Source organism: Prionailurus bengalensis, chromosome C1 (assembly GCF_016509475.1).
Source record: "Prionailurus bengalensis isolate Pbe53 chromosome C1, Fcat_Pben_1.1_paternal_pri, whole genome shotgun sequence".
In the NCBI taxonomy this organism is placed as follows: Eukaryota; Metazoa; Chordata; class Mammalia; order Carnivora; family Felidae; genus Prionailurus; species Prionailurus bengalensis.
In genome coordinates, this window is record NC_057345.1 from 189,502,137 (window position 1) to 189,529,427 (window position 27,291).

The 27,291-nt window shown below is 35.4% G+C and overlaps 1 protein-coding gene across 1 annotated transcript in view; it reads left to right on the plus strand.

Moving 5' to 3' along the window:
• Window positions 1-22,620, plus strand: part of BMPR2 (bone morphogenetic protein receptor type 2) — a 201,911-nt gene extending 179,291 nt beyond the window's left edge. Inside the window, exons 11-13 of the mRNA XM_043577513.1 lie at window positions 9,160-9,332; window positions 11,540-12,819; window positions 15,166-22,620. Of these exons, the coding sequence (XP_043433448.1) occupies window positions 9,160-9,332; window positions 11,540-12,819; window positions 15,166-15,416 (1,704 nt within the window). The 3' untranslated portion in view covers window positions 15,417-22,620. The remainder of the gene's footprint in view (window positions 1-9,159; window positions 9,333-11,539; window positions 12,820-15,165) is intronic.
• Window positions 22,621-27,291: the final 4,671 nt, after the last annotated feature.

The window sequence follows — 27,291 nt, forward strand, 5'->3', positions numbered from 1 at the left end:
ACTGCACATATTAAGATACATAATTTGTTGGAGCACCTGGGTGGTTCAGTTGGTTGAGCATCCGACTTTGACTCAGGTCATGATCTCGTAGTTCTTGAATTTGAGCCCCCACATTGGGCTCGCTGCTGTCAGCCTGTCAGCATAGAGCCCACCTTGGATCCTCTGTTCCCTTCTCTCTGCCCCTCTCCCACTTGTGCTCTTCCCAAAATAAGTAAATATTTTTTTTTAAAAGATATATAATTCATTAAGTTTTGACATATGTGTATACCCAAGACCATCACCACAGTCCTTATTATGAACATGTCAGTTAGCCCCCAAATTTTTCTTGTGCCCTTTCGAAGTCTCCTTCCTGCCTCTCTCTATTTTCCATGAATCACCAGGCAACTACTGATCTGCTTTCTGTCACTAGTGATTTATATACATTTTCTAGAATTTTATATAAGTGGAATCTTACAATATGTACGTACTGTTGTTATCTGGCTCCTTTCACATAGCATAATTATTTTCAGATTCATCCATGTTGATATGTGTGTCTTAGTTTATTCCTTTTTATTACTAAGTAGCATTCCTTTGAATGGTTATGCTACAATTTGTTTACCCATTCACTTGGTGGTGGATACTTGGATTATTTCCAGTTTTTGGCTAGCACAAGTAAACCTCCTATGAACATTCATATACAAGTCTTTGTATGGACATATGCTTTCAGTCTCTTGGGTAAATACCTAAGAATAGAATGTAGTACATGTCTGTGTAACCTTTTGAGAAAGTGCCAAACAGTTTTCCACAGTGGCTGTACCATTTTATATTCACACCAGCAGTACATGAGAGTTCTATCTAGTCCTCCACATCCTTACCAACACTTGGTATGGCCATTCTTCTTAATTTTAGATATTGTAATAGGTATGTAGTAGTATCTCATAATGGTTTTAATTTACATTTCCCTGGTGACTAATAATATTTAGCATCTTTTCACTTGCTTTTGCCATCCTTCTTTGAGGACATGTCTGTTCAAGTCTTTTGCCTACTTTAAATTGGATTGTTTTCTTACTGTTAAGTTTTGAAGTTCTTTATATGTTCTGAATATAAGTCCTTTATCAGATACATGATTTAAAAATATTTCTTCCCAGACCATGGTTTGTGTTATTCTCCTAACAGTTTATAGGAACAGATGGTTTTAATTATGCTGGAGTCCAATTTATCAATTTTTTCTTTCATGGATATATTTTTGTTTTCATATTTTAGAAATCCTTGTGTAACCCAATTCTTGGTTAACACTCATTTTCTTTCAGCACTTTAAATATATCATTCCTCTGCCTTTTGGCTTTCATGATTTCTGATGAGAAATTGGCTATTAACTTTTATTGAGGATCCCTTGTGTATTTCAAGTCACTTCTTTCTTGCTGCTATCAAGATTCTCTTTATCTGTGGCTTTTTATAGTTTGATTCTAGTGTGTCTCAGGATAAATCTTTTCAAGTATTTCCTATTTAGAGTTCATTGAGTTTCTTGGATGTGTAGATTCATTTCTATTATTAAATTTATTATTATTATTAAATTATTATTAAATTTAAAATGTTTTTGACCATTATTCCTTCAAATATTCTTTCTGCCCCTTTTTCTTTCATCTCTTTCTGGGGCTTCCATTATGTGTATTTGGGTAAAATTGATGGTGTCTCACAAATCTTTTAGGCTGTGTTTATTTTTCTTCATTTCTTTTTTGTTTCTGTTCCTCAGCATATTTCAACTCTTTGTCTAGTAACCCCAGTATCTTTGTATCCTCAGGGACAGTTTCTTTAATTTCTTTTTTCCTGTGAATAGGCCATACTTTCTTGGTTTTTTGTTTTTGTTTTTGTTTTTGTTTTTGTTTTGGCCTGCTTTGTAATTTTTTATTTAAGACTGGACATTTTTAACATCCTGATGGGCAAAAAGAAAAGAAAAGAAAAAAGAAAAGAAAAGACTCTTTGGGTCTTTGCAGATTGACCTTGTGTTGAGGCCCTCCTTTAACATTTATCCGGACCTTTTACGATTCTGCTTTAGCCTTCACTTTCTGCTAGTGCTGAGCCTAAAGACAGCCAGTTATGAAAGCGTATGGTCTTCTCTGAGCATGCATCCCATCCTGGATATATGCATGACTTTTCTAGGTTTCCCAGTATATGCAGGAGCTTTTCAAAACCCTCATTCCCCCAAAGTCTCAAACACCCCAGCTTTTCCTCCCTCACTTTCAGCATTTCTGTTTTGTGGCTCAGTTGTTGTATTTTATCCCACTTGTTGTATTTTAACACTTGTTCATTTGACTTTCAGTGATTTCAAGGAATGTTCTCCATTTAGTCATATCTACTTCTCTTTCCTGAGAGAGTTCTGATTTAGGCAGAATAAAGACAGGCCCCTCTCATGGGTTCTTCAAGGAATTCATAGACCTGTCAAAACAGACAACATAATTTCTTGGAAACAATATTACTTTCCTCCCTCTGGGACCAGATACCCACGTGGGGAACACAGGCTACCATCTTCATATTTTACTTGGTTGCTATAAACATTTGAGCAACTTTCAGAGCTTCAATGAGGTTGATTCTGACAGTTTTTTTTCTTAAGTTGTGGGGGGTTTTAATGTTTATTTATTTTGAGAGAGAGAGTGAGAGAGCACATGCACATGCTGGGGAGGGGAAGGGAGGGAGGGAGAGAGAGAGAGAGAGAGAGAGAGAGAGAGAGAAAGAACCCAAGCAGGCTCGGCACTTCCAGCACAGAGCGCAATGTGGGGCTCAAACTCACAAATTGCGAGATCATGACCTGAGCCAAAACCAAGAGTCAGATGCTTCACTGACTGAGCCACCGAGGCACCCCAATTCTGACAGTTTTTACCAGGATTTTTGGTACTTCCAGGGAAGAATTTTCCCTGGTCTCCTTCCTCTGCTATTTTCTCTGATACCCTTATAAGTTGGGAAATATTCTTCCCTCTTTGATTTTCTGGAAGACCTGGGTAGAATTGCCATTAACTCTTTCCTGAATGTTTGGTAGAGTTAATTAACGAAACCATCTGGGCCTGGAGTTTTCTTTATGGGAAATTTTTATTATTTTATTTTATTTTATTTTATTTTATTTTATTTTATTTTATTTTATTTTATTTTAAATATGAAATTTATTGTCAAATTGGTTTCCATACAACACCCAGTGCTCATTGCAACAGGTGCCCTCCTCAATACCCATCACCTACCCTCTCCTCCCTCCCACCCCTCATCAACCCTCAGTTTGTTCTCAGTTTTTAAGAATCTCTTATGTTTTGGCTCCCTCCCTCTCTAACCTCTTTTTTTTTTTTTTCCTTCCCCTCCCCATGGGTTTCTGTTAAGTTTCTCAGGATCCACCTAAGAGTGAAAACATATGGTATCTGTCTTTCTCTTTATGACTTATTTCACTTAGCATAACACTCTCCAGTTCCATCCATGTTGCTACAAAGGGCCATATTTCATTCTTTCTCATTGCCACGTAGTATTCCATTGTGTATATAAACCACAATTCTTTCCATTCATCAGTTGATGGACATTTAGGCTCTTTCCATAATTTGGCTATTGTTGAGAGTGCTGCTATGAACATTGGGGTACAAGTGGCCCTATGCATCAGTACTCCTGTATCCCTTGGATAAATTCCTAGCAGTGCTGTTGCTGGGTCATAGGGTAGATCTATTTTTAATTTTTTGAGGAACCTCCACACTGTTTTCCAGAGTGGCTGTACCAGTTTGCATTCCCACCAACAGTGCAAGAGGGTTCCTGTTTCTCCACATCCTCGCCAGCATCTGCAGTCTCCTGATTTGTTCATTTTAGCCACTCTGACTGGCGTGAGGTGATATCTGAGTGTGGTTTTGATTTGTATTTCCCTGATGAGGAGCAACGTTGAGCATCTTTTCATGTGCCTGTTGGCCATCTGGATGTCTTCTTTAGAGAAGTGTCTATTCATGTTTTCTGCCCATTTCTTCACTGGATTATTTGTTTTTTGGGTGTGGAGTTTGGTGAGCTCTTTATAGATTTTGGATACTAGCCCTTTGTCCTATGACATTTGTAAATATATTTTCCCATTCCGTTGGTTGCCTTTTAGTTTTGTTGATTGTTTCCTTGGCAGTGCAGAAGCTTTTATCTTCATGAGGTCCCAATAGTTCATTTTTGCTTTTACTTCAATGGGAAATTTTTAAACTACGTATTCATAGATACAGAAACCATTCAAGTCATCTATCTGTTGTTTATGTCTTGTGTCTTTGAAGGAATCTGTCCATTTCATCTAAACTGTCAAATCCTTTTTCAATATTTGTTTAAAGACCTTAAACTAACTCCCCAGTGGTGACTTAATTTTTCTGTTTCTATACAGTTTATTTCCTTAATCTTCTCTTCTCTATTTTTTTACTTACTCTGGGACATTCAGTATTGCTTTACTTACTTTTAGAACAACCATCTATGACCAAATCGTTATTCAGGACCTCAGAATCCTGTTTGTAGTCAACCTCTTTAAATTCTCAGCTATTTTTCTTATTTTTCCTTCCCCTATTTCATTATATTAATTTACTTCTAAATCTTTACTTGTGTAAATGACTTACTAACCATTATTTATACTTTGTTTAGAACTTATAAAGATTTTTCTCAAAAAAAAATCAACTTACAACTTTTATAATAGAACCCATTTATTCACTAGGAACTGGCTGTGTTCTATCAGCATAGTTTAGAGGCATTCAACATACGATAATGTATGAACTGTGGAGCTATGCAGCTTGGGCTTTGACCTTAGCTTTGCCACTTACTAGATGTGTGCCCTAATTTCTCCTCTGGGTCTCTTTTCCTGCATATGAAAAGTGGGGATGATAATTCCCACTTACTTCAAATAAGAATTAAATGAATTAGGGGCTCCTGGCTGACTCAGTCTAGTGGAGCATACAACTCTTGATTACTGGGTCATGAGTTCAAGCCCCACATTAAGCATAGAGCCTCCTTAAAATATAAAAGAATTAAATGAGTTAGAACACAGTCTAGTACATAGTAAGATCTCAGCAGTTGTTAACCACTATGTATTATTATGCATCAGTGATGATTCTATCATAAAAATGGAAACTTCATAGAGGTAGAGACCAAGGTTTCTGTTTATCAAATTTTCATTACATCCAGGACAATGCCTTGATGAGTTGTCTTGTTTTGGTGGAGGGTGGGGTCTCTTTTTGAAAAAGTTTTTTGAAAATTATTTCCCAACTGTATAATGAAAAGTAATAAATAGAGTCTCATTCCATGTTTCTCTTAACTTCAGATACAGAGAACAGTCAATATACAATTTTTAGCTGCTTGGATTTTGGTATTTCTGAGTCTTCTGGGCCAGCAATTGGTGAATGGGACTCTGTGCAATAGACAGTGCTCTGTTTGGGGAAGAACAGTCTCTTTCAGTTTTATATGGAAAGCTGTCCAAATCTTTGCTTTAGAAAGATTTCACTGTGTACACTTCACTGTGTTACACTTTATGTTTAGTAATGAATGGAGTTATAAATTTGTGTGTATGACAGGTATTTGTTTGAAGAAAAATGTCATTAAGTTTCTCTGAAAGAATACCCAAGAAACTAGTAACATTGGTTGCCTATAAATTAGGAGAACAGATGGTTGATGGATAGGAACCTTTGTTAATCTTTGTTAATGTTATAGGTGAAAATGGATCTTGTTTTAATTTGCAGCTAGTAAATAGTAGAGCCAAGATTTGAAGCCAGGTTCTTAACTGAGCTGGCACTCTTGCTACAAAACCGGAACTAATATTCTTAAATACTACACTGTACTGCCTCAACATAGTGAATAAGATTAAACATGTTTGCATATTTTATAAGGCATTTGCACTTCTCGTTTATGTGCCCTTTGTCCATATTTCTATTTTGTGTTTACTATCATTTTTTAAATGTCTTGTAACTAGCAATCATCACAGAAATTCAGCCAACAAACATCAAGATGCCAAAAATGGTGGGTGAAAAGTGTATAGAGAACATTATATTTACAGACACTTTAAGTATTCCTCCCACCCCAAAAACACTGATGAAAGTTTTTAAAAAACCCACTGGTTGAATATAAAAGGGAAAAATGGAACTTTACAATAGAGAAAGAACCCTGGCAGACACCAACTCAGACATGTGATCAAGGTTAACTTCACTAGTAATGAGACAAATCAAAATTGTGAACCACATGATAAGATGCAGTGAGAAAAACACAGCATCCCTTCTGTGATTTTTCTGTCAAAGTTTCAAACTTTGAATCTAACCATGAGATTCTAAAAAGTAATTGGCCTATAATCCTCAAAAATGTCAAGGCTGTGAAAGACAAGAAAGTAAATTTGAAATTATTTCAAAATAAAAAGAAAAAATTCTCATTTCATAACTGGAGACAAACTCATTTTATCAAACCAATATCAAAATCCACTAAGATAAATGTATAACTAGTTTTTAGAGGTGTGTTTATTTAAAAAGTTAATTAAGTTGATTTCTGAACTTCCTTTGTGGTCTTCAAATCCAAGTCAGTTTTAAATCCATTACATACAGTCTTTTCTCATGTTTACAGATTTCATATTTGGAATATGACTACCTGCTAAAATTGATTTCTAATCCCCAAATCAGTACTCTGAACGCTTTTATGGTCATTCATGGATGTACACAGAGCAGCAAAAAACTTTAGTCATCAGATGTATATTTTCCCAAATGAAATCAACAAGGCACTCTGTCTTTTTGTTTCATCTCTTATACTATAAACAAGTGTCCTTTTTGGCATTTGTTTAGCATATTTTTCACATTTGGGGCATTTTGTTAGTGATTTCTGGGCTAAAATAGCCCCACATGTAGTGCTGAAGTGCTGAGTACAGTGCTCCGAAGCATTAAAAGGCTGTGATGTGCCTTTTGAAGAAGAAAAATGTATGCTAGATTTACTTTGTTAGGCGATTATGTAGAGTGCTATTGGCCATGAGCATAGTTAATAATTAATAACTATTTTTAAAGATGTCTTTAAACAGTGGGGCGCCTGGGTGGCTCAGTTGGTTGAGCATCCAACTTTAGCTCAGGTCATGATCTCTTAGTTCATGGGTTCTAGCCTCACTGTGCATGCAGACCTGCTTGGGATTCTCTCCTCTCTCTCTGCCTCTCCTCCCCCACACTTTCTCTCTCTCAAAATAAATAAACTTTAAGAAAAAAGATGTCTTTAAACAGAAACACAAATAAAACAAGATTATGTGTTGATCAGTTGGCAAAAATCTTGTGGCCAGAGGCTCACAGGAGTCTAACCCCGTATTTTCCCCAGGAACAATGGTTCAGTGTTCACTAATTCAGCATTTACAGCAACTTCGTAGAACATAATTACCATAAATAACAGATTCAACTTTACTTCTAACATAAACACCAAACTTCTACCTCAGGGAGGTTACACAGTTGCCCTTAAACTCTGTATGATCAGTATCTATTCTTCAGGCTCTTCTAAAATTTGAGAAATAGGTAGATTATTATTTAATGAGAAGATTATTAATTGATATCTATATTGTTTGAATTTTACTCAGTAGTCAGAGCCTGGAACATATATTAAAATAGATTTCAAAATTCAGTATAAATTTCAGGACACCTGGGTGGCTCAGTTGGTTGAGCATCCAACTCTTGATTTTGGCTCAGGCTGTGATTTCATGGTTTATGGGTTTGAGCCTTGCATAGGGCTCTGCACTGACATTGCAGAGGCTACTTGGGATATATTCTCTCTCTCTCTCTCTCTCTCTCTCTCTCTCTCTCTCTCTCTCAATAAATAAATAAATAAACGTAAAAAAATTTCAATATAAATTTCAGCCTTAAAAGATATAGTCTTGGATTTGTGCTGTGGCACTGAGGCAGGCAGCTTAGAAGACCCAAGGGAACAGGAAAGATGGTGTCAGGGGTGGGCCATCGTGCAGGTATTCATTTAGCCTATGCCCAGAATAAACATTATCAAATTTCCTACATGTTCGGATCTGTTTGTCAAGAACAGAGATTATTAGGAAAACACAAAAAATGTTGCCAAGATTGCTAACAAGGATTTTAGCTTAAAATAGGCTTATGAGATAAAATGCTCAGATTAAGCATTGCATGGAATATATACTAAAAAATATTTGTCAGTTATCTGAAATTAAAATTAAGTAGTATATTTTTATTTGTTAAATCTGACAACCATTACCTTAATTTTTTTGAATGTGTTTTAAAGGCACAAGAACTATGAATATCAGCAGGTGAAAAACTTTCAAGCTTAATAACAACAAATCCAAAAACAAGTCTGAAAGGATTCTGGATGAACAGTTTGTCAAATACACAAAATCTGTTTTTTACTTTAAAAAAAATTATTTTAATGTTTATTTTTGAGAGAGAGAGAGAGAGAGAGAGAGAGAGAGAGACAGAGAGACAGCATGGACAGAGAGAGAGAGAGAGAGAGAGGGAGACACAGAATCTGAAGCAGGCTCCAGTCTCTGAGCTGTAAGCATAGAGCCCGACATGGGGCCTGAACTCACGGACCACGAGGTCATGACCTGAGTCAAAGTCGAGCCCTTAATTAACCAACTGAGCCACCCAGGCATCCAAAAATCTGTTTTTTAAAAGGAAGTTCAAACCAACTTTCCCCAAAAGGGAGACTATTGTTCACTACTGATTTGGGTGAATACTACAGAATAAGACTGCTTTAGATACTACTATTGAAACTAGTTTAAAGAATAAGAAAATGCCAACCCTTTAAATTTCATAGTTAGAATGTAGTACTCTTTACTAATAGTAAAAAAGCTCACCTAGAGATTGAAGATAGCCTCATGCCAAAATTCCATCAAATTCAAAGCTCATTTTTGAAGTGAGATTAATGGTTATTGATCGAAATAACAGTCCTGTGAATGAATAATGACATAAACCTGTGACCTTGGCGAACCATGTAACTTTTTACAACTGCTTACATTTATGGGTAATTCTTTAGGAGTTTAAGTTAAACCCTGCTTGCTTAGCTGTTCCTCATCTTTTGAGAAATGTGACCCTTTACAAATCTCTGAAGTCTAAAATATTTTATGATAGCTGTGTAAAATATTGGTTAAAGAACATTCTTTTATCTCATGTCACTCAAAATCTCAATACTTAATTTTCTTTAAAGATATACTATTTGACATATACTTTATTACAGGCAGTGAGGTCACTCAAGGAGACAATCGAAGACTGTTGGGACCAGGATGCAGAAGCTAGGCTTACTGCACAGTGTGCTGAGGAGAGGATGGCTGAACTTATGATGATTTGGGAAAGAAACAAATCTGTGAGCCCAACAGTCAATCCCATGTCTACTGCTATGCAAAATGAACGGTAAGACTTAGAGGGCTTTGGCATTCATCAGTCAATATTGAAAATTGAGACTAAACAGAGAATAGGAAAAAAATTGCTATTAAACCAGTATAATAAGGCAATGATTAACTCATATACTTTAACATTGTAATTTTTCTTTCAATATGCCTGTTTTTTCACAGAGATTTTTGCTTGGTAGAAGTACAAGATGGAATCTATGTTTTTCTGTATCTCAAAATATAATAAAAGAGACTAGTCTTTACTAATGCTCCTACTTCCCTAAAATATAAAGGCAAAACACTTTCATAGTTCCAAAAGTTTATAAGCACTTCTACATAAATTGTCTAATTTATCGTTGGTTGTTATTATCCCTCTCTCTCTTGCTTTTTAAAATTTTTTTAATTTTTAATTTTTTTTTTTAAGAGAGAATAAAACTATGAACTCGCCTGTGTATCTAACCACTGTTTCACTGGAGACTAAGGTTTCCAGCCTTCCTATCCAATGCTCTTTTGTATAGAATATACTTCTATTACTTTTACATGAAAGCAATTCATAAGGTCTTTCTATCCCATCATGAATATTACTTTATGAGACATTTCTCTGTTAGAACTATGATTTTTGGTTCTAAATAAATGGGCTTTTAAAAAAATTTCTTTAAAAAATTGGAACTTTTTTTGTTCCATGTTTGGGGGGGGGGGGATTTTCCCACAAAGTTATCATTTTATTTAATACATGTTAAAAATTTTTCAGAAAAGCACCCAGGAAAGTGTTACCAGAGAAAACTGGGATAAAAATATACTTGATTATTGAATAATTTTTTTTTGCTATTTTCTATTGTTCTAATTTCTAAGAGCAATCTGTATTATGAATTGTAGACCCAAAATTGGGTTTATACTGCTTATGTTTAGATTGAATTAGCTTCAGCATGTGAACCCTTATTCCTTATGTATCAGCAAGCCAAGGAAGGTAAAAACTAGCAATTCTAAATATAAATTTTCTCACTCTATGCATACCTGGGGATAGTCTTCTACTTCTGTCTTCCCTGATCTCTGTATTTTCTTTATACTCTAGCATGTTACTTGTACCTCTCTCAAGAGTCAGTTGCTTTTATTTTTAAGTGCTTTTGAACTTTTCCTGAATGGTAAGAAGAAATCCTTGATGCTACTCCCCCCTCCTTGTATTGCCCATTTTTTGCCCCCCACAGTCCTTTGGTTCTATGCTTTACATGCTGTTTCTCATGTCCAGTCACTTCTAAATAGTTTCCCCTAAATCATGGTTCATCCCATAGTCATTCTACTCTAGGTTTCATTATTTTGAACCTTACCCAGACGTCCTTTCCTTGTGCAGTACAGCTGCTTTTTTGTTCTTCACCTTCCTGTCATTCCCCTCATAACTTTATTAGTCTTTCTTTATAGCACCTCTTTTCCTTTAGCTGCTGCTTTTCTCCTATAACATTTTGTATCTATTAATGTTGCCATTGTTTAATTAAAGCTAGTCCTGGCTTTTATTTTAAATAACCTAAATAAGTTACAGTGTAATGCTCAAAAACCATCCCTGTCAGCGGGTGTTGATGGCTGTGAAGAACTGGAGAGCAGTTCTGAATTGTTGTTCCTTTATCTGTCTCACTTTGCATTATACTCTTAGGCTGTAGGACTTTCATTGATATGGCTCAGTTTACCCCCAGGAAGATACATTCTATTGCTAGACTGCCTCTTAATGGAAGCACTTTAGAACAACCTAAACGCTTATATTCTTTATACCATTTGGCCATTGGAACTTAACTGGTAATGTATTTGTTGAGTAGCCACAATGATGTATCTAGGATTGTAGGAGTACAAAAGAAATATACACCATGGCTCCTCCTGTCATGAAACTTTGTCCGGTTGTGCAAGAATACAATTCATAAAAATATATTTGGTAGTGTTACAAAACTATAGGGGACATTTTTAAATTAAGTCCTATAAATCAAAGTAATGAACATCTATGAAAATCATATCTAGATCGACATAAGTTTTTCAGTAGTCTTAAATAATATAAAACTATCATTTAGCAAGTTATTAATTGATACTTGATTATGCGATCAGAATTTTAAAATAACTTCTAGAATAATATGGGTTAGGAATAAAATGAAGAGCATTTTATACTTTAAAATCAGAGGTCTTAAACTTGGAGGGTCAGTTTGTCATAAATTTACATTCTCAATGTGGCACTTTTTTTCTTTCTTTAAGCAACCTGTCACACAATAGGCGCGTGCCAAAGATTGGCCCTTATCCTGATTATTCTTCTTCCTCATACATTGAAGACTCTATCCATCATACTGACAGCATTGTGAAGAATATTTCCTCTGAGCATTCAATGTCTAGCACACCTTTGACTATAGGGGAAAAGAACCGAAATTCAATTAACTATGAACGACAGCAAGCACAAGCTCGAATCCCCAGCCCTGAAACAAGCGTCACCAGCCTGTCCACCAATACAACAACCACAAACACCACTGGCCTCACTCCAAGCACTGGCATGACCACTATATCTGAGATGCCATACTCAGATGAAACAAATCTGCATGCCACAAATGTTTCACAACCAATTGGGCCAACCCCTGTCTGCTTACAACTGACAGAAGAAGACTTGGAGACCAACAAGCTGGACCCAAAAGAAGTTGATAAGAACCTCAAGGAAAGTTCTGATGAGAATCTCATGGAGCATTCTCTTAAACAGTTCAGTGGACCAGACCCACTGAGCAGTACCAGTTCCAGCTTGCTTTACCCACTCATAAAACTTGCAGTAGAAGTGACTGGACAGCAGGACTTCACTCAAGCTGCAAATGGCCAAGCATGTTTAATTCCTGATGTTCCACCCACTCAGATCTATCCTCTGCCCAAGCAACAGAATCTTCCTAAGAGACCTACTAGTTTGCCTTTAAACACCAAAAATTCAACCAAGGAGCCCCGGCTGAAATTTGGCAGCAAGCACAAATCAAACTTGAAACAAGTAGAAACTGGAGTTGCCAAGATGAATACAATCAACGCTGCAGAACCTCATGTGGTGACGGTCACAATGAATGGTGTGGCAGGTCGAAACCACAGTGTTAACTCCCACACTGCCGCTACCCAGTATGTTAATGGGACAGTACCAAATGGCCAGACAACCAACACAGTGGCACATAGGGGCCAAGAAATGCTGCAGAATCAATTCATTGGTGAGGATACCCGGCTGAATATTAATTCCAGTCCTGATGAGCATGAACCTTTACTGAGACGAGAGCAACAGGCTGGCCATGATGAAGGTGTTCTGGATCGTCTTGTGGATAGGAGGGAACGGCCACTGGAAGGTGGCCGAACTAATTCCAATAACAACAACAGTAATCCATGTTCAGAGCAAGATGATCTTACGCAGGGTGTTTCAAGCACAGTAGCGGATCCTGGACCATCAAAGCCCAGAAAAGCACAGAGGCCTAATTCTCTGGATCTTTCAGCCACAAACGTTCTTGATGGCAGCAGTTTGCAGTGTAAGTGCAGGGATCATTTAATCTCTCCTGCTTGTCTTTTGGGACCATTTAAATAATTAATTAGATAAAATTAAAATGTGTTTCAACTAGCAATTACTTATTTTTACCACTTTTGGAAATAAAATAAACTACTTGGTTGAACCTCAAAAGTGATCAGACTATTGTAAAGAAAAAAAGTAGTTTTTTGTTGCTGATAATGAAATAGTCAATGTCACAATAGTCAAAATAATTAATTACCAACTTAATACATACCTTATATAGCTCCTGGTTTATAACGCAGTTTACATACTTGTTGTGAATGGTTGAGATTAAGTAAATACAAGTTTAGAAGCTTCAGGTAACAGGCACCTGGGTGGCTCAGTCAGTTAAATGTCTGACTTCGGCTCAGGTCATAATCTCACAGTTTGTGAGTTTGAGCCCTGCATCAGGCTGTCTGCTGTCAGCACAGAGCCCGCTTCAGATCCTTTGTCTCCCTCTCTCTCTTCCCCTCCCCTGCTTATGCTCTGTTTCTCTCTCTCTCTCTCTCTCTCAAAAATAAATAAACATTAAAAAAAAAAAAAGCTCCAGGTAGAATGATGCCAGTAGAACTTTTGAAACAGTTTGTTGAGTATATTAACATCTGTTTTAGACACACGTAGATGTTATCAGACTAAACTTAATAAATCTGAGAAGTCCAGAGAAAATTCAGAAAAAGTCACTATAAAAAAAAAACAAACTTGTGCTTGTTTTTTGTTTTTTTGTGTTTTTTTAGTGTCATCTTTTTCAAGAGTTACATGTTGAGCCTCCTACATGCCTACAGCATTGTGTCGTTGGGTCCCCTAGAAATCTAAACAAATAACTTGATACTTGGTTTCTGGCTATAAAGAGGTTACAACAAGACAGGAGAGCACACCAAAATCTTTAATAGTCATCATTATACAAAACAATTTATGTTTTAGACTGACAGCACTTTATGAAAAAACTCAAAGTCATATTATATGGTTGTTGCCAAGGACTACCAAATGGGCTGAAGGGATTTAGGTCTCAAAAATTAATCAGTAGTGGGGCGCCTGGGTGGCTCCGTCGGTTAAGCGTCCGACTTCGGCTCAGGTCATGATTTCACGGTTCGTGAGTTCGAGCCCTGCATCGGGCTCTGTGCTGATAGCTTGGAGCCTGGAGCCAGCTTCACATTCTGTAACTGCCTCTCTCTCTGCCCCTCCCCCACTCACACTCTGTCTCTGTCTCTCTCAAAAATAAATAAAACGTTAAAAAAGTTAAAAAAAAATTAATCAATAGAGGGGCACCTGGCTGACTCAGTCAGTGGAACATGCAACTTGATTTTAGGGTCATGAGTTCAAGCCTCATGCTGGGCATAGAGCTTACTTAAAAAATTAATCAGTAAAGGGGTGCCTGGGTAGCTCAGTCGGTTGAGCATCCCACTTCAGCTAAGGTCATGTCTCGTGGTTCACGAGTTCAAGCCCTGCATTGGGCTCTGTGCTGACAGCTCAGAGCCTGGAGCCTGCTTCAGATTCTGTGTCTCCCTCTGTCTCTGCCCCTCTCCCACTCATGCTCTCCCTTTCTCAAGAATAAATAATAAACATTAAAACAAAATTTAAAAAAAATCAGTAGAATCTAGCCCTTTGCTTGAGTGGCTTGTATCATAGATCATTTGACACACCCTGTGGCAGGGCTTCATATCAATAAAATGTCTTGTCAGTGTGGGAAGGGGGAATTACTAGAAAATTTGTATTATAGTATTTGTGTCATTCTTCTGAAAATATTATATGCCAGGTGCCTTTAAAATTTTATCTTTTTTGGGGTGGCTCAGTCTGTTAAGTGTTTGACTCTTGATTTTGGCTCAGGTCATGATCTCACAGTTCGTGGGTTGGAGCCCCATGTGGGGCTCTGCCCTTAGAACCTCCTTAGGATTCTGTCTCTTTCTCTCTCTGCCCATCCCCCGCTCACTCACACATATTCTCTCTCTCTCTCAAAAAATTAAAAATTAAAAATAAAGTTTGATCTGCTTTGAACATTAAGTAGAGTGATTAAATGCATTTGCCAAGTTAGGATCACTACCAATAACCAAAGGATTTGAGAATACAGCTGAGAAGTTTTCATTTTCTCCTCTGTTTTTCCTTGTCCTTATATAATAATTCAACCAGTTATAAAAACTTTGGACTTGAAGAGTCTCAAAATAAGTTGGTTAAGTTTTGCCTAGAGAATAATTACCTGGCATCATGAATTTCAAGTAATATCTATTAAAATCTCCTGTAGATAATTAGTCTATTCTGTTCTTAAGTTACAACCCTAAGTTTTTATTATTTGTTTCTTTATATATAGTTTATTTTTCTGTACCTTTATTTCCAGTAGGTGAATCAACACAAGATGGCAAATCAGGATCTGGTGAAAAGATCAAGAAACGTGTGAAAACTCCCTATTCTCTTAAGCGGTGGCGCCCCTCCACCTGGGTCATCTCCACTGAACCTCTGGACTGTGAGGTCAACAACAATGGCAGTGACAGGGCAGTTCATTCCAAATCCAGCACCGCAGTTTACCTTGCAGAAGGAGGCACTGCTACTACCATGGTGTCTAAAGATATAGGAATGAACTGTCTGTGAAATATTTTCAAGCCTATGGAGTGAAATTATTTTTTGCATCATTTAAATGTGCAGAAGACATTAAAACTGCTTTATCTTCCTGTCAGTATCCCCTCTCACCCCTGCAACAGGACTTGCTTTAAATAGATTTCAGCTATGCAGAAAAATTTAGCTTATGCTTCCATATTTTTTAATTTTGTTTTTTTTTAAGTTTTGCACTTTTGTGTAGTCTCCTTAAAGTTATATTTGTCTGTTATGACCACAGAATTATATGTGTGTGTATCAAAAGTGGTCTCAAAATATTTTTTTAAGAAAAAAAGCAAAAACAATGTATTGCTGATAATCAGTTTGGACCAGTTTCTAAAGGTCATTAAAACAGAAGCAAATTAAGACAGGTTTGACTGCAGTGGTGTCTGGTATCCATGTTTTATTTCTGGGCCCAAGCTAGTTTATATGTTGAACTGTTGTGAACATATTATCTGTTGGACATTCTTTTCTCTTGTGTTTTGTTTGAACGTGCAATAGTCTATAGTCCACAAATAAGCTTTCTTATAAGTTCTCTTCCTAACAGAGCACACATTCTTCCATGAGTACATTTTTCTGCCCCACCCCCCATACTTTTGGCAGGTCAGTTCTATGACAGTGAATTTTGCACAAGAGAAAGCAGCTACCTGATTTCTTGCTTTCTCTCTCCTAATGGAGAATGCAGAAACATTGTCTCAAAGGGCTCTAGAGAAGGAACTACCAAAACCTAATTTGAAATGCCATTTATTTTAACTTTCCAAGTCCTAAATGTTTCTTTCCAGGCATTTTAACAAACATATTTGGTTCTGGTTTTTGGAAGTTCATAAGAGAGCATAGAACAAAGTAGACAAAGTCAAATATTAGCCTTTTTTCATTTTATTTTATTTTTTGTATGTATGTTCATGTTCCATATTCATTTATTTAAGAAGCACATTTTTATCAGAAAACTTATAGAGCTATGAAGTATAAGAGCTATACTTATATGGAATTTTTTTAAGTAGGTAGATGGTTAAGACTACATAATGCTATAGCCTTCATTTTCTGAATAGGCCATCTTTCACTCAAATAAAATTACATTTCCCATTTAAAATAACTTCAAAAATAATTTGTAGTTTTGAACTGGTAATATCTTTTTATTCCCTTCCTAAGCAAAGCCTGGTGACTTTATCTGAAAATGAGTCCTCTTCCCATGACCTAAAACACTGTGTGGAAAAATCATTCATCTGGCATGCCACATCCATGTGGAAGGAAGGATTGCTGCCAAACCTATCATTTTTGAGCAGACTGAGGCTTACCTCTTTTTTCATAACTGTTTCTTCACTAATCCTATTTTCATAATTTCTCTTTTTGCCAGTTTTTCATATGATCTTTGATATGTGAGAAGCATTTATTATTTACATTATAATAGAATATACCTTTTAGTGATAACATGTTATATATCCTTCAAATCATATTGTCTTTTTAAAAGCTTCCTTTGCTTCTTTCATTACTGATAACTATCTCTAAACACCTCAGCATGTTTTTTTTTTTTAAATAAAGCACTTTATGTCAAATAAGGGACTTTTTTTTTATAAGCACAGATTATTTTCTATCAATTTGCAAACAGTGATGATCTCACTTAATTTTTCCAAATTCTCTATATAGACATTATTTAAGATCTAAGATTTCTATGGGAGGTTAAAAAGCTAAGAGGAAAACACAAATCCCCATATTCTTGCTTTTAGGTTTTTATCTCTTGAACAATATTTTCTCACTCATATTCTTCTATCTTCATTTAGCTAAAGACAACCTAAATTTCCCAATTTTCTGTCCAAAATATTTATGACTTACTATATAAGCCACCTTTTTTTTTTTTTTTTTTTTTTTTTTTTTTGCCATCTGCTATGATCCTTTGAGTTAGATGTTACATCACTTAACATTTATTCTATTTTTCTAGTGCCCAGGACTTCCACCTTTTATGTTTTATTGGCCCTTCTGTTGATTCAGATCTTTAACATATTTTTCAGTCTTCTGATACAGTTATTCTTCTGTCTGTGAAACAAATTATATCTTTCCCACCAAATTTTCACTTAGTTCTCTTGCCTTTAAATGTCTTTGAACTGCATTTCAGAATATTATTTTCAAACATTTGTAGGATATCTTTGAGTCAAAGTAAATTATATTCCTTCTCCAATTGAAAGCATTGAGGATAAATAACCATTGGAGGTCTAACATCAGTTAGACCTGATCATCTTTTCCTGACAGAAGAAGAGTTATCTTACATTCTGCTTTGTGTTTAGGCTAGTTGGTTTTAATTTTTCTAGCATTTTTTTTTTGATGTTGACTAATAAAATGCTTTCAAAAATTTATATACCAAATTAGAAGAATCCTTATAAGTTTCCCATTTCATGCAAGCATATTTAAAACAAATAATTTTCTTTCCCTAGTTTTTTTAGTAGACTCTGAAAAAAATAGAAGTAGAAAGTAGATCATTTTAATAAATTTTAAATTAAATCATATATCAGACTGATTCAGAATCTATAATCTACAAGCAGGCAAAATTACTTAAAATACTTGGTAACTTTATTCATCTAATAATAAATGTTTCTTGAAGCTAATATTTAACTGCTATCACAAAATTTTGCCTGTAGAAAAGCATTTGGGTGCTTTTGAATAAAATATTGAATGAAATAATGAAATAAAATATTTAATGAATAAATATTAAAATTCATTTTGCTGGTTTTACAACCTCAAAAGCATTGTAATTGATAACCAAAGTCTAATATTAATCCCTTAACTATCCTAATTGTGTATCAGAACCAAGTCATTGAAAGAACTTGATTTGAATTGTGTTTAAACAAAAATGATTTAATTATGAATCCTAACATTGTTCCCCCTTTTTAAATTCATAATTTGGTTGGGAAAACATCAGTGCAAAATGTTATGTGAAGGCACAGGAATTAAATAATACAATTTATTATATACTGAATGCTGGGGTATATATACACAATCTCTTGTAATCTTCATAGCAACAATTTTAGGATTATAGTTAATATTCCCACTTTACAGATTGAGAAAACTGAAACTAAGAGAAGCTAAGTAATTTGCCCAAGTTCCACATCCTAGTAATAGAGAAAGCTGGATTTTAACCTGGGGTTTACCTCTCCACATCTCTTTCATCCACACCACACTGCCTACACACTGTATGGAAGGATGTGTAATATACTGACATTTTGTAAGAAATTCAGTTACAACACTCCAATACAGTTGTGGCTTGTATATAAGCCAAACCAGATACCTTAATGCCTTTAGAAGTTAGGCAAACATAAAACATGTAGACATGTCTATACTGACTATTGCTTGAGAAATAATTATTAATTCAAGATAAAATTCAATCCCACATCTGCCATCATGATTCTTAAAATTGTTTCACTTTTCTTCACTCCTAATATTCTTACATTGCAGAAATAAAGGTAAAGCAAATTTTAAGGGAAAAGTGAAGGTGGCTTGTAGGAACAGAGACTTTCCCCTAAATTGATTCCATACTTGATTTGAAGGAATTAATTTAACGTGGACTCTAAGTGTTATCAATCATTTGACTTCATCTTGAAAATTTCTGCTTATAGTGAAAATTTTATTAATCCAGAAAACTAATTGAGGAAGATGTAGGAAGGATACAAGGACAATATCTTTCTTATGAAGGAGCTTCAATAACTTCCTTATATGTACACACTTATTCCAGAAAATATACATTGGTTCTGAATGTGAAAATAACTAAAGAAAGGTAAGAACACACAAGCAGTTACGTGTTTCAGTGGGAATTGTCACAAAATTTGACAAGTATTTTTATTTAAAATATTTTCAAGTTTGGTATCTAAAGCCAAATGGAATACCTGGTAGACTGCAGTTATTTACTGAATTTTACATTCTCTATAAACCTCTCTTCATACTCATTTGCTATGGAAAAATACGTCAATACAGTTTTTGTTTCTTTTTTTATATTTATGGAAATGAATATTTTATTGGAGTTAGCTCCTAGAACTTGAGATTACATTGTATTTCTATACAACCTTTTATAAATTTATGTTGAACTTAACGACCAGTTATGTGCAGGTGATTGTGTAACTATTCACGGATTGCTTTCTCTGTTACTTTAACTTCCAAGCTAACTTGTTAGAATCTGTACACATGTAAGTTGATTATCTAGACCTGTTATTCCAGAAATTGTGTCACACTCCCACATACACCCCAGGAGTTTTTTTTTTCAGACCGAGATGTTTCTAAATATACCTTTTGCTGTCAGTTTGCTCTTCAGCAGATAAAATTGCATTTTAATTTGTAGATTCTGAACGATGCAAACTTTAGCCAAAACTACCTGATCTACTCTTAAATATATTCTTTGATTTAGTAAGTCTGGCAAATCACTGTTTGAGCTAGTTACACAAATGTTATCAAAATAAGGCTTTTCTATAGCTTCTCAGATTAAACTAACATAGAAGAAAAGAGGAAATCTCAGGGTGCTCTGGTGCACCTACCCATTACTTTCGTTCAATCACCTCTTTCTGACTTACTCTGTCTCTTGGTTATCTGATTTGCAATCTTCTGTATCAGGAAAATTTTCTTCATGTCTATTCTGCTTCCCTCCTGTTTTGTTTTAAAAGCATTTCTCTTCTCCAGCAGTAAAAAAAAAAAGTGAGTTGTTATCTTCTCCACTATTGTTATTCTTCAGTATGCTTCAGGCTTCTCAACATCTAAGCCAGTTCTTCAGACAAAATTACTTTGGCTCCCTTAGTATTTTCTTCTCAGCCCTATTTTTAGAACTATTTATGCTTAAGAACACCTAAAATTATATTTTATGTTCTATTCAAATTCATTACTTCAGTTAAGTAATAGTTCAGTAGAATAGAATTAAGAATTAGGATGTACCGTTTGACAATGGATCCAACCATCAGATTGTCAGAAAATCAGTACTTAAGTTTATATTATCTAACATTTTCTATCGCGGAGTTTTACAGTTTTATATTCTCATTAGTTACAACTAAAAAGCCATGCATACAGAATTGTATGTAATTTTGCCATTAAGAATTTTAACCTATATTGCAGCAAGCTTAGCATTATGATTGAGCCACAACATTTTACATATTTCTTTGTATCAAATATTAAACACAAAATGCAAGATTAACTTTCAAAAACAAACCTTATAATAATTAGGTATTATCCATGAACATTTCTGCAGACCACTTTTGAAATACTTATTATTTTGCAACATAAACTGGACTATAACAATTTTCATTTAACTTTTAAGTGGCTGGCTAAAATTGAGTGTGCATATAAAGCAAAATTTAGGATTTTATCTCATGACTGATACATTTGAAAATAATTCAGATTTTATGCTGTATATTAAAATTGTGCCCCAAATCTTATCAGATCTTAAAAATTTCAATTCTGTTATTATTAGTATGATGTTCATAATGCTACTACTGATTGTAGTGACATTCATTTTTAAACTTAATTTGCAACCCAGATTCTAACATTTGGGTAAGAGAGAAGGAATCTTTAGACATAAATCATATCACTAGGGCATCCAGTTCATCATTGAATTTTTAAGCAAATTACTGGATTTTAAACAACTTCTTAAAAATGTTTCAAAAGGCAACATATAGATTTTTTTTCATTTTATTTGTACTTTTAGATTTCAGAAACATCTTCATGTTTTAGACGCACACTGTAGACCTAACATTACTTAAAAACTCAGGGCCCTTTTCATCCCTTTGCACATGAGAAACTTTAATTGGTAGCAAACAAGCAATTAGTCCAGTTGAATATTTAAAGTGTTTGTTGCACACACAGTTCCTTTAATGTTTCATCTTATGATTTGACTTAATTTTAATAGACATAACATCAGATTTCATTAATCATAAAAACTTGCCCCGTTCTATAATTACTGAATAGAGGGAAATGACTCAACTAATTGGCTACATGTTGCAGCATATTTAGGCCTTAGAGCTGAAACACCATCTTAAGACCATTTCTCTTCTTTGGGCAAATGGTTATACATGATGGGACAAATCATTTAATTTTGCTTTGTTTTTTAATGGGAGAACTTAGTAAAATAGTTCCTCTGAGATAAAATTTTCTTGAGGTAATTTAACATTATAAAACTGTCTTCTAAAAGTGAAATAATGAGTTTATAGTTTTAGTAATAGTTTGGATGGTTTTAAGAAGGTAACCTATGGTAAGCTATTTATCACTTTGTCAGAAACAAATGTTCAAGCTCCAAATTGATACGCTGTATACTTAAAATCCTAGCAGTGAAGTTATTTGTAACCAGTCTCTTGTCTCAGGCTCTCCACCTTATTACCAATTCTCTTGTGTATGATAGGGAAACATATTTTTAAAGAAGCTTAATAATAAAACTAAGTTACTAAAAGATGCAATTCAAAGATAGGTTCCAGTTAAAATTGAATTGCTTGGCTTCTGTGGCTTTTCTTTTTCTCATCACATTTATTTATTTAAAGTTTTTGTATGCCTTGTCATGTTTCCATGGAAATTATATTGTATAAGTGTTTGTATAAGCTGGAATCATCCTTAATTTTCTGTTGATAATTTTTCAAATAAAGATAAGTGGATAATTGTAAAGTACACTAACTCTTAGGGTGTTGTAGTAGCTGAAACATGGAGATGTGTAGCTGCCATGCTTTTTCTGAATGGACAGGAGAAACATAAGCTACAGAGTATTCATTTCTGAGGATGCTTTTCTGGAATAAGAAAGGCTAAAAAATATTGGCAATTCCTCAGAACCCTCTTTCTTGTTAACGGGTATCTTTTGTTGGTGTGTTTTGCTCTTACATTACAGATAGAATATCATATGAATTTATGAAAAATTACTTTCAGTTATTTTGCTTTTGTAAAAGCCGTCTGAGACCTTGCTATGCTGTATAAGTTGTGTTTGATGGATCAGTGTGAGTATGAAATAAAGCAAATCACTTTTCTTTTGTATTATCTATGGATGCCACTATGAAAGCTGACATTAAGCCACTAAAGAGTTTTTTATGAATAATTGTATGTAAATGCTTTGATATATATAAACCTAAATAAAAAGATTGTATTGCTACAGAGACATTGGAGAAGGAGATTTTAAGACAGTTCTTTAGGTTTAAAAAAGGCTTGCTGTAAAATGGTGCATTATTCCATTTATTAAAGATCATATTAATGACAACAATAATTGTATCTTTTGATTTTTATGAGGTCACCAGAAATTATGACTATTAGTGTGATATTTTAGGTGTTTTGTACCAGAGTAGTAAATGTCCTAATATGACTGTCATTACTCAGCATGATAACATAAACAATTATCTAACGTTAGAATAATAGTTGCATACTTTTTATTTGCCAGGCACAGTGGTAGTTTTTCTACATAGGTTGACAATTCCCATAGTAATCCTACAAAATACATATTGTCTCCATTTTTAAAAAGTTGTTGCTAAAGAAGTTAAATATATTGTCCAAAGCCACAGAACTGGTTTGAGATTCTAATGTATTTTGCATTTTGCTTTGAAACACAGTTTTCAACCTCTGATTATGCCAAGAGAATTCAAAAATAGAAGTGAAAATGGCCCAGTGGTTAAATAGAATAGCCTGGGACATACATGAAGCAATTTGCAGTTACTGAAAACCTAGCAGGTACCAAAACATCTCTATTGGCCTAACATTGTGTTTGTGCTAAACATCATCAAGTAATCTTCTCAGATCCTTGAATTTTTATAAGTCCTTGTTAAAATGCAATATGAGTTTTTGAAGGCAACACATTGTTTTTGATTCTAGGTGAATCCAGTGTATTAGCTAAGTGTCCGGAACAGGGACAAGCATGTTTTAAAAGAGTGCTAGATTTGGGCGTGTGGTTGGCTCAGTAGAGCCATGTGAGCCTTGGTCTTGGGAGGTGAGTACAAGCCCCAAATAGAGATTACTTTAAAAAAATTAAAAAATTGGGACACCTGGGTGGCACAGTCAGTTAAGTGGCTGACTCTTGATTTCAGCTCAGGTCATGATCTCATGGTTTATGGGATTGAGCCCTGTGTCGGGCTCTGTGCTGACAGCATGGAGCCTACTTGGGATTCTCTCTCTCCCTCTCTCTGACTCTCCCATGTTCATGCTCTCTGTTTCTCAAAATAAATAAATAAATAATAGAATTAATTAATTAATTAATTAATTAAAATATTACCCAAAAAATAGAGCAAAAGAGTGTTGGCCCTGTCTTATGTAGATGCCAAGGGAGTTTTTGCTTCAGGAGAAGCATAGCCTATTCTAGGAGGTTCTGTTGTCACCATAAATAATATCTTAAGGATAATAGATTTGCATGCACAACCTTACAATATAATGTTGCAGGCACTGCTGCAATTCTCTGCAGAACATTCAGGGTGATAACTAAATGTCCTTAGAGAACATATGAATACGTTGGCTTGAGAAAAATGTGTAATAATGGCCTACTGAAACTTTTAATAAGGACTTATCACAAGTAAAATTATTTTCATTTACACCTACACCTATCTGATCCATCTTCCTAGTTTACATCCTCTGCGAGTGACTAACTTAAGCTAGTGATTAATCTTTCTTTTTAATCCTAATGATGAGTCTTCCTCTTTATTCTCTAGGGTTTTTCAAATTCAATTCTACATTTGGACAGCTTTCATTTTATTGTTATAATATTCACTTTTTTTAAATTGAATCACCGTTACTAGATACAAAAAAGTATGATCTTATTCCTTCCCCCCAGGAACTTAAACCATCTTGTGGTGGAGGGAAGGCCTACACAAGAAATAGTTACATCCAAAGAAGATGACATGTAAGTCACCAAATTAGTGGTAAACTGTATGCTCAATACGTGTTTGAAGAGCAAAAGAAGACTTTTGTGAGGAAATGATTGCTAAGCAAGGTCTTAAAAGGATGGGTGGGATTTCAATAGGAAAAATAAAGGCAGAGTATTTGAAGTGACCAGAGATAAGGGAGAATAGGGACTGGAAATTAGGCAGAAGTAGTTCCAAACATCTTTTAAAAGCCAGACCCAGATGTCTAGACTTGCTGTCATAGACAATAAGGAGATCAAATTTTCTTAGTAAGGAAGGACCTTGACAGTAATTTGAAGAAGTTTGGACTGACAGGTATGCAGGATAGATTGGAAAGGAAAGTGATTGGACTGAAGGCATGAGAGAAACTGCAAAAAAATGCAGTTTCCATTGTGACCAGAAAATTCCTTTTTCAGAAGGGCATCAAAATATATTTTGTTTTTTGTTTTTATTTTTTTTATGTTTATTTATTTTTGAGAGAGACAGCATGAGTGGGGGAGGGGCAGAGAGAAAGGAAGACACAGGCTCCAGTCTCTGAGCTGTCATCACAGAGCCCCATGCAGGGCTCGAACTCACAAACCGTGAGATCATGACCTGAGCTGAAGTGAGACGCTTAACTGACCGAGCCACCCAGTTGCCCCAAAATACGTTTTGAACACCTAATATGTAATTGTAACAAGTACCATAGTAGAAAATAAAAAACACAGCCCCACCTTCAAGTTGCTCATAGATGATTTGGAGAAAATTATAGTACAGTTTATAAGTGTTATGGCAGAGTGAAAGTCCAGTGTATTACAGAAGTACATGGCAAAGATACCTAATCCACTTTAATTGAGTCAGAGATCATTTCTCCTTTTGAGAGAACTTTCTTCATTGTCTTAAAATATGAGTAGGTATTAGGCCCTGTAGAGGCCTGAGAGGATGCTTTTCCAAGGGGATGGGAGGATATCAGATTGGAGTAGAGTTTGGGATACTACGGGAAAGTATGAAGAGAAATGGCCCAGAAGAACCCAGATGATCCAGATGGGATTACATCACAGACAGGTTAGCATGCTATGCTAAGAGTCTGGACCTATCCTAGAAATCATTGGAAGAGTTTAAGCATAGGAGGTTCAAATTAGGTAACTCAGCTGATACTATAAAGAATGAATTGAGAAGAAGGGAATTAATAAACATGGAAACCAGTGTGGCACTGGCAAGAGATCATGAGAGCCTAATCCAAAATTGAGTGATGAAGGGGAAAAGGAAGCAGATTCAGTCAGGATTAAAGATAGGCAGTGGGACCTAGTGAACCATTAGGATGATCACTGTAGAGATGAAGATTGTAACTTCAAGGTTCTAATATGGCAAAGACTGAGAGAAATTAAAAATCTCAGAGAATGTGCAACTGTCTTTATACGTTTTCTAAACAGAACAGCTTTGATACCGTATATTCAAATTTTTGGTTCCAAAAATATATGCAGACACCTTTCACCTATTACCTGTAGAAATGCTTCAAGAGCAGAGCCTTCCCTAGGTAAGTCACACGGAAGTTCAATTTTATCTTTTTGAGTGAGTGCCTTGTTGGACCAACTTGTTGCACATAGTATTGTACTAGGGCATTGGGGGTAGCCCTCCTGATAAAAATGAGTATCAAAAGCAGCTGTAAAAGGAGCAACAGCAGGAGTGCCTGGGTGGTTCAGTTGGTTAAGTGTCCAACTCTTGATTTTCGCTCAGGTCATGAGCTCAAGGTTTGTGGGATCGAGCCCCACATCAGGCTCTGTTGTCTCCCTCTCTCTCTGTCCCTTTCCTGCTCTCACTCATACTCTCTCTCTCTTAAAATAAGTAAATAAATTTAAAATAAATGAATAAATTAAAAAATTTTTAAAGGAGAAACAGCAACTGAAAGATATCCTAAGATGGTAGATGGTGGAAAGATAACATAGAAGTTGTATTGATGGTAGATGTGTGTCCTTCTCTTGCCCAGTGTTTCCTTCTCCCATCAAGTCCTCAACCTACTTAACTTCTCAACCCTAGAGCCATGTTTCCCTCTCTATATAGTTAAAAAGGAAGATGGAAAAACACAGGAACTATTTCCTATTCAAGGAAGTAAGTATCCCAAACGTGTGGTTTGTTTTTAATTGGATAAATGGAACAGATAAAAGGGGAGGTTTTCTTTTGCTTAACAACCTTTCCATAGATTGAACCAATCCATAATTTATGTAAGACATCATGGAAAATATACCTCAATTCCTAAGAAAAATATGTTCAAGAAAACAAATTATTTTCTTTAAACTTAAAAAAATGTTTTTAATGTTTATTTTTGAGGGAGAGTGACAGAGCATGAGCAGAGGAGGGACAGAGAGAGAGGGAGACACAGAATCTGAAGCAGGTTCCAGGCTTTAAACTATCAGCACATAGCCTAGTGTGGGGCTTGAACTCATGAACTGTGAGGTCGTGACCTGAGCCAGTTGGACACTCAACCAACTAAGCCACCCAGGTGCCCCAACAAATTATTCTCTTTAGATGTCATGTAGAACTTCAGAACTACTTGGGTTGTTTTGTTTTTGTTTTTGTTTTTTTTTAATGTTTATTTAGTTTTGAGATAGAGACAGAGAGACAGAGAGACAGAGCACGTGCAGGGGAGGGGTAGAGAGAGACGGAGACACAGAATCCAAAGCAGGCTCCAGGCTCTGAGCTGTCAGCACAGAGCCCGATGCAGGGCTTGAACCCACAAACCGCAAGATCATGATCTGAGGTGAAGTTGGACACTTAACCAACTGAGCTACCCAGGTGCCCCTTGGGTTTTTTAAAATAAAAATTTAGTTTTTAAAGTACAAGAAAATAAGTTTGTTAAACTTGTTTATCCATGACACTAGTGATGCCCTTTAGGAGTCATATATTCTCACATATATAAAAGTAAACATTTTCAGTAAAATTTTAAAGTAAAAACTCTTATATGTATCTCCTTAACTCCCACTGCCCTTTTTTAAATGACATTTGGAACCCCACTGTGAGCTGTTGCAATAGACATTCAGTCTTTGTTTTTTTGTTTCTCCCTACTATAAAGC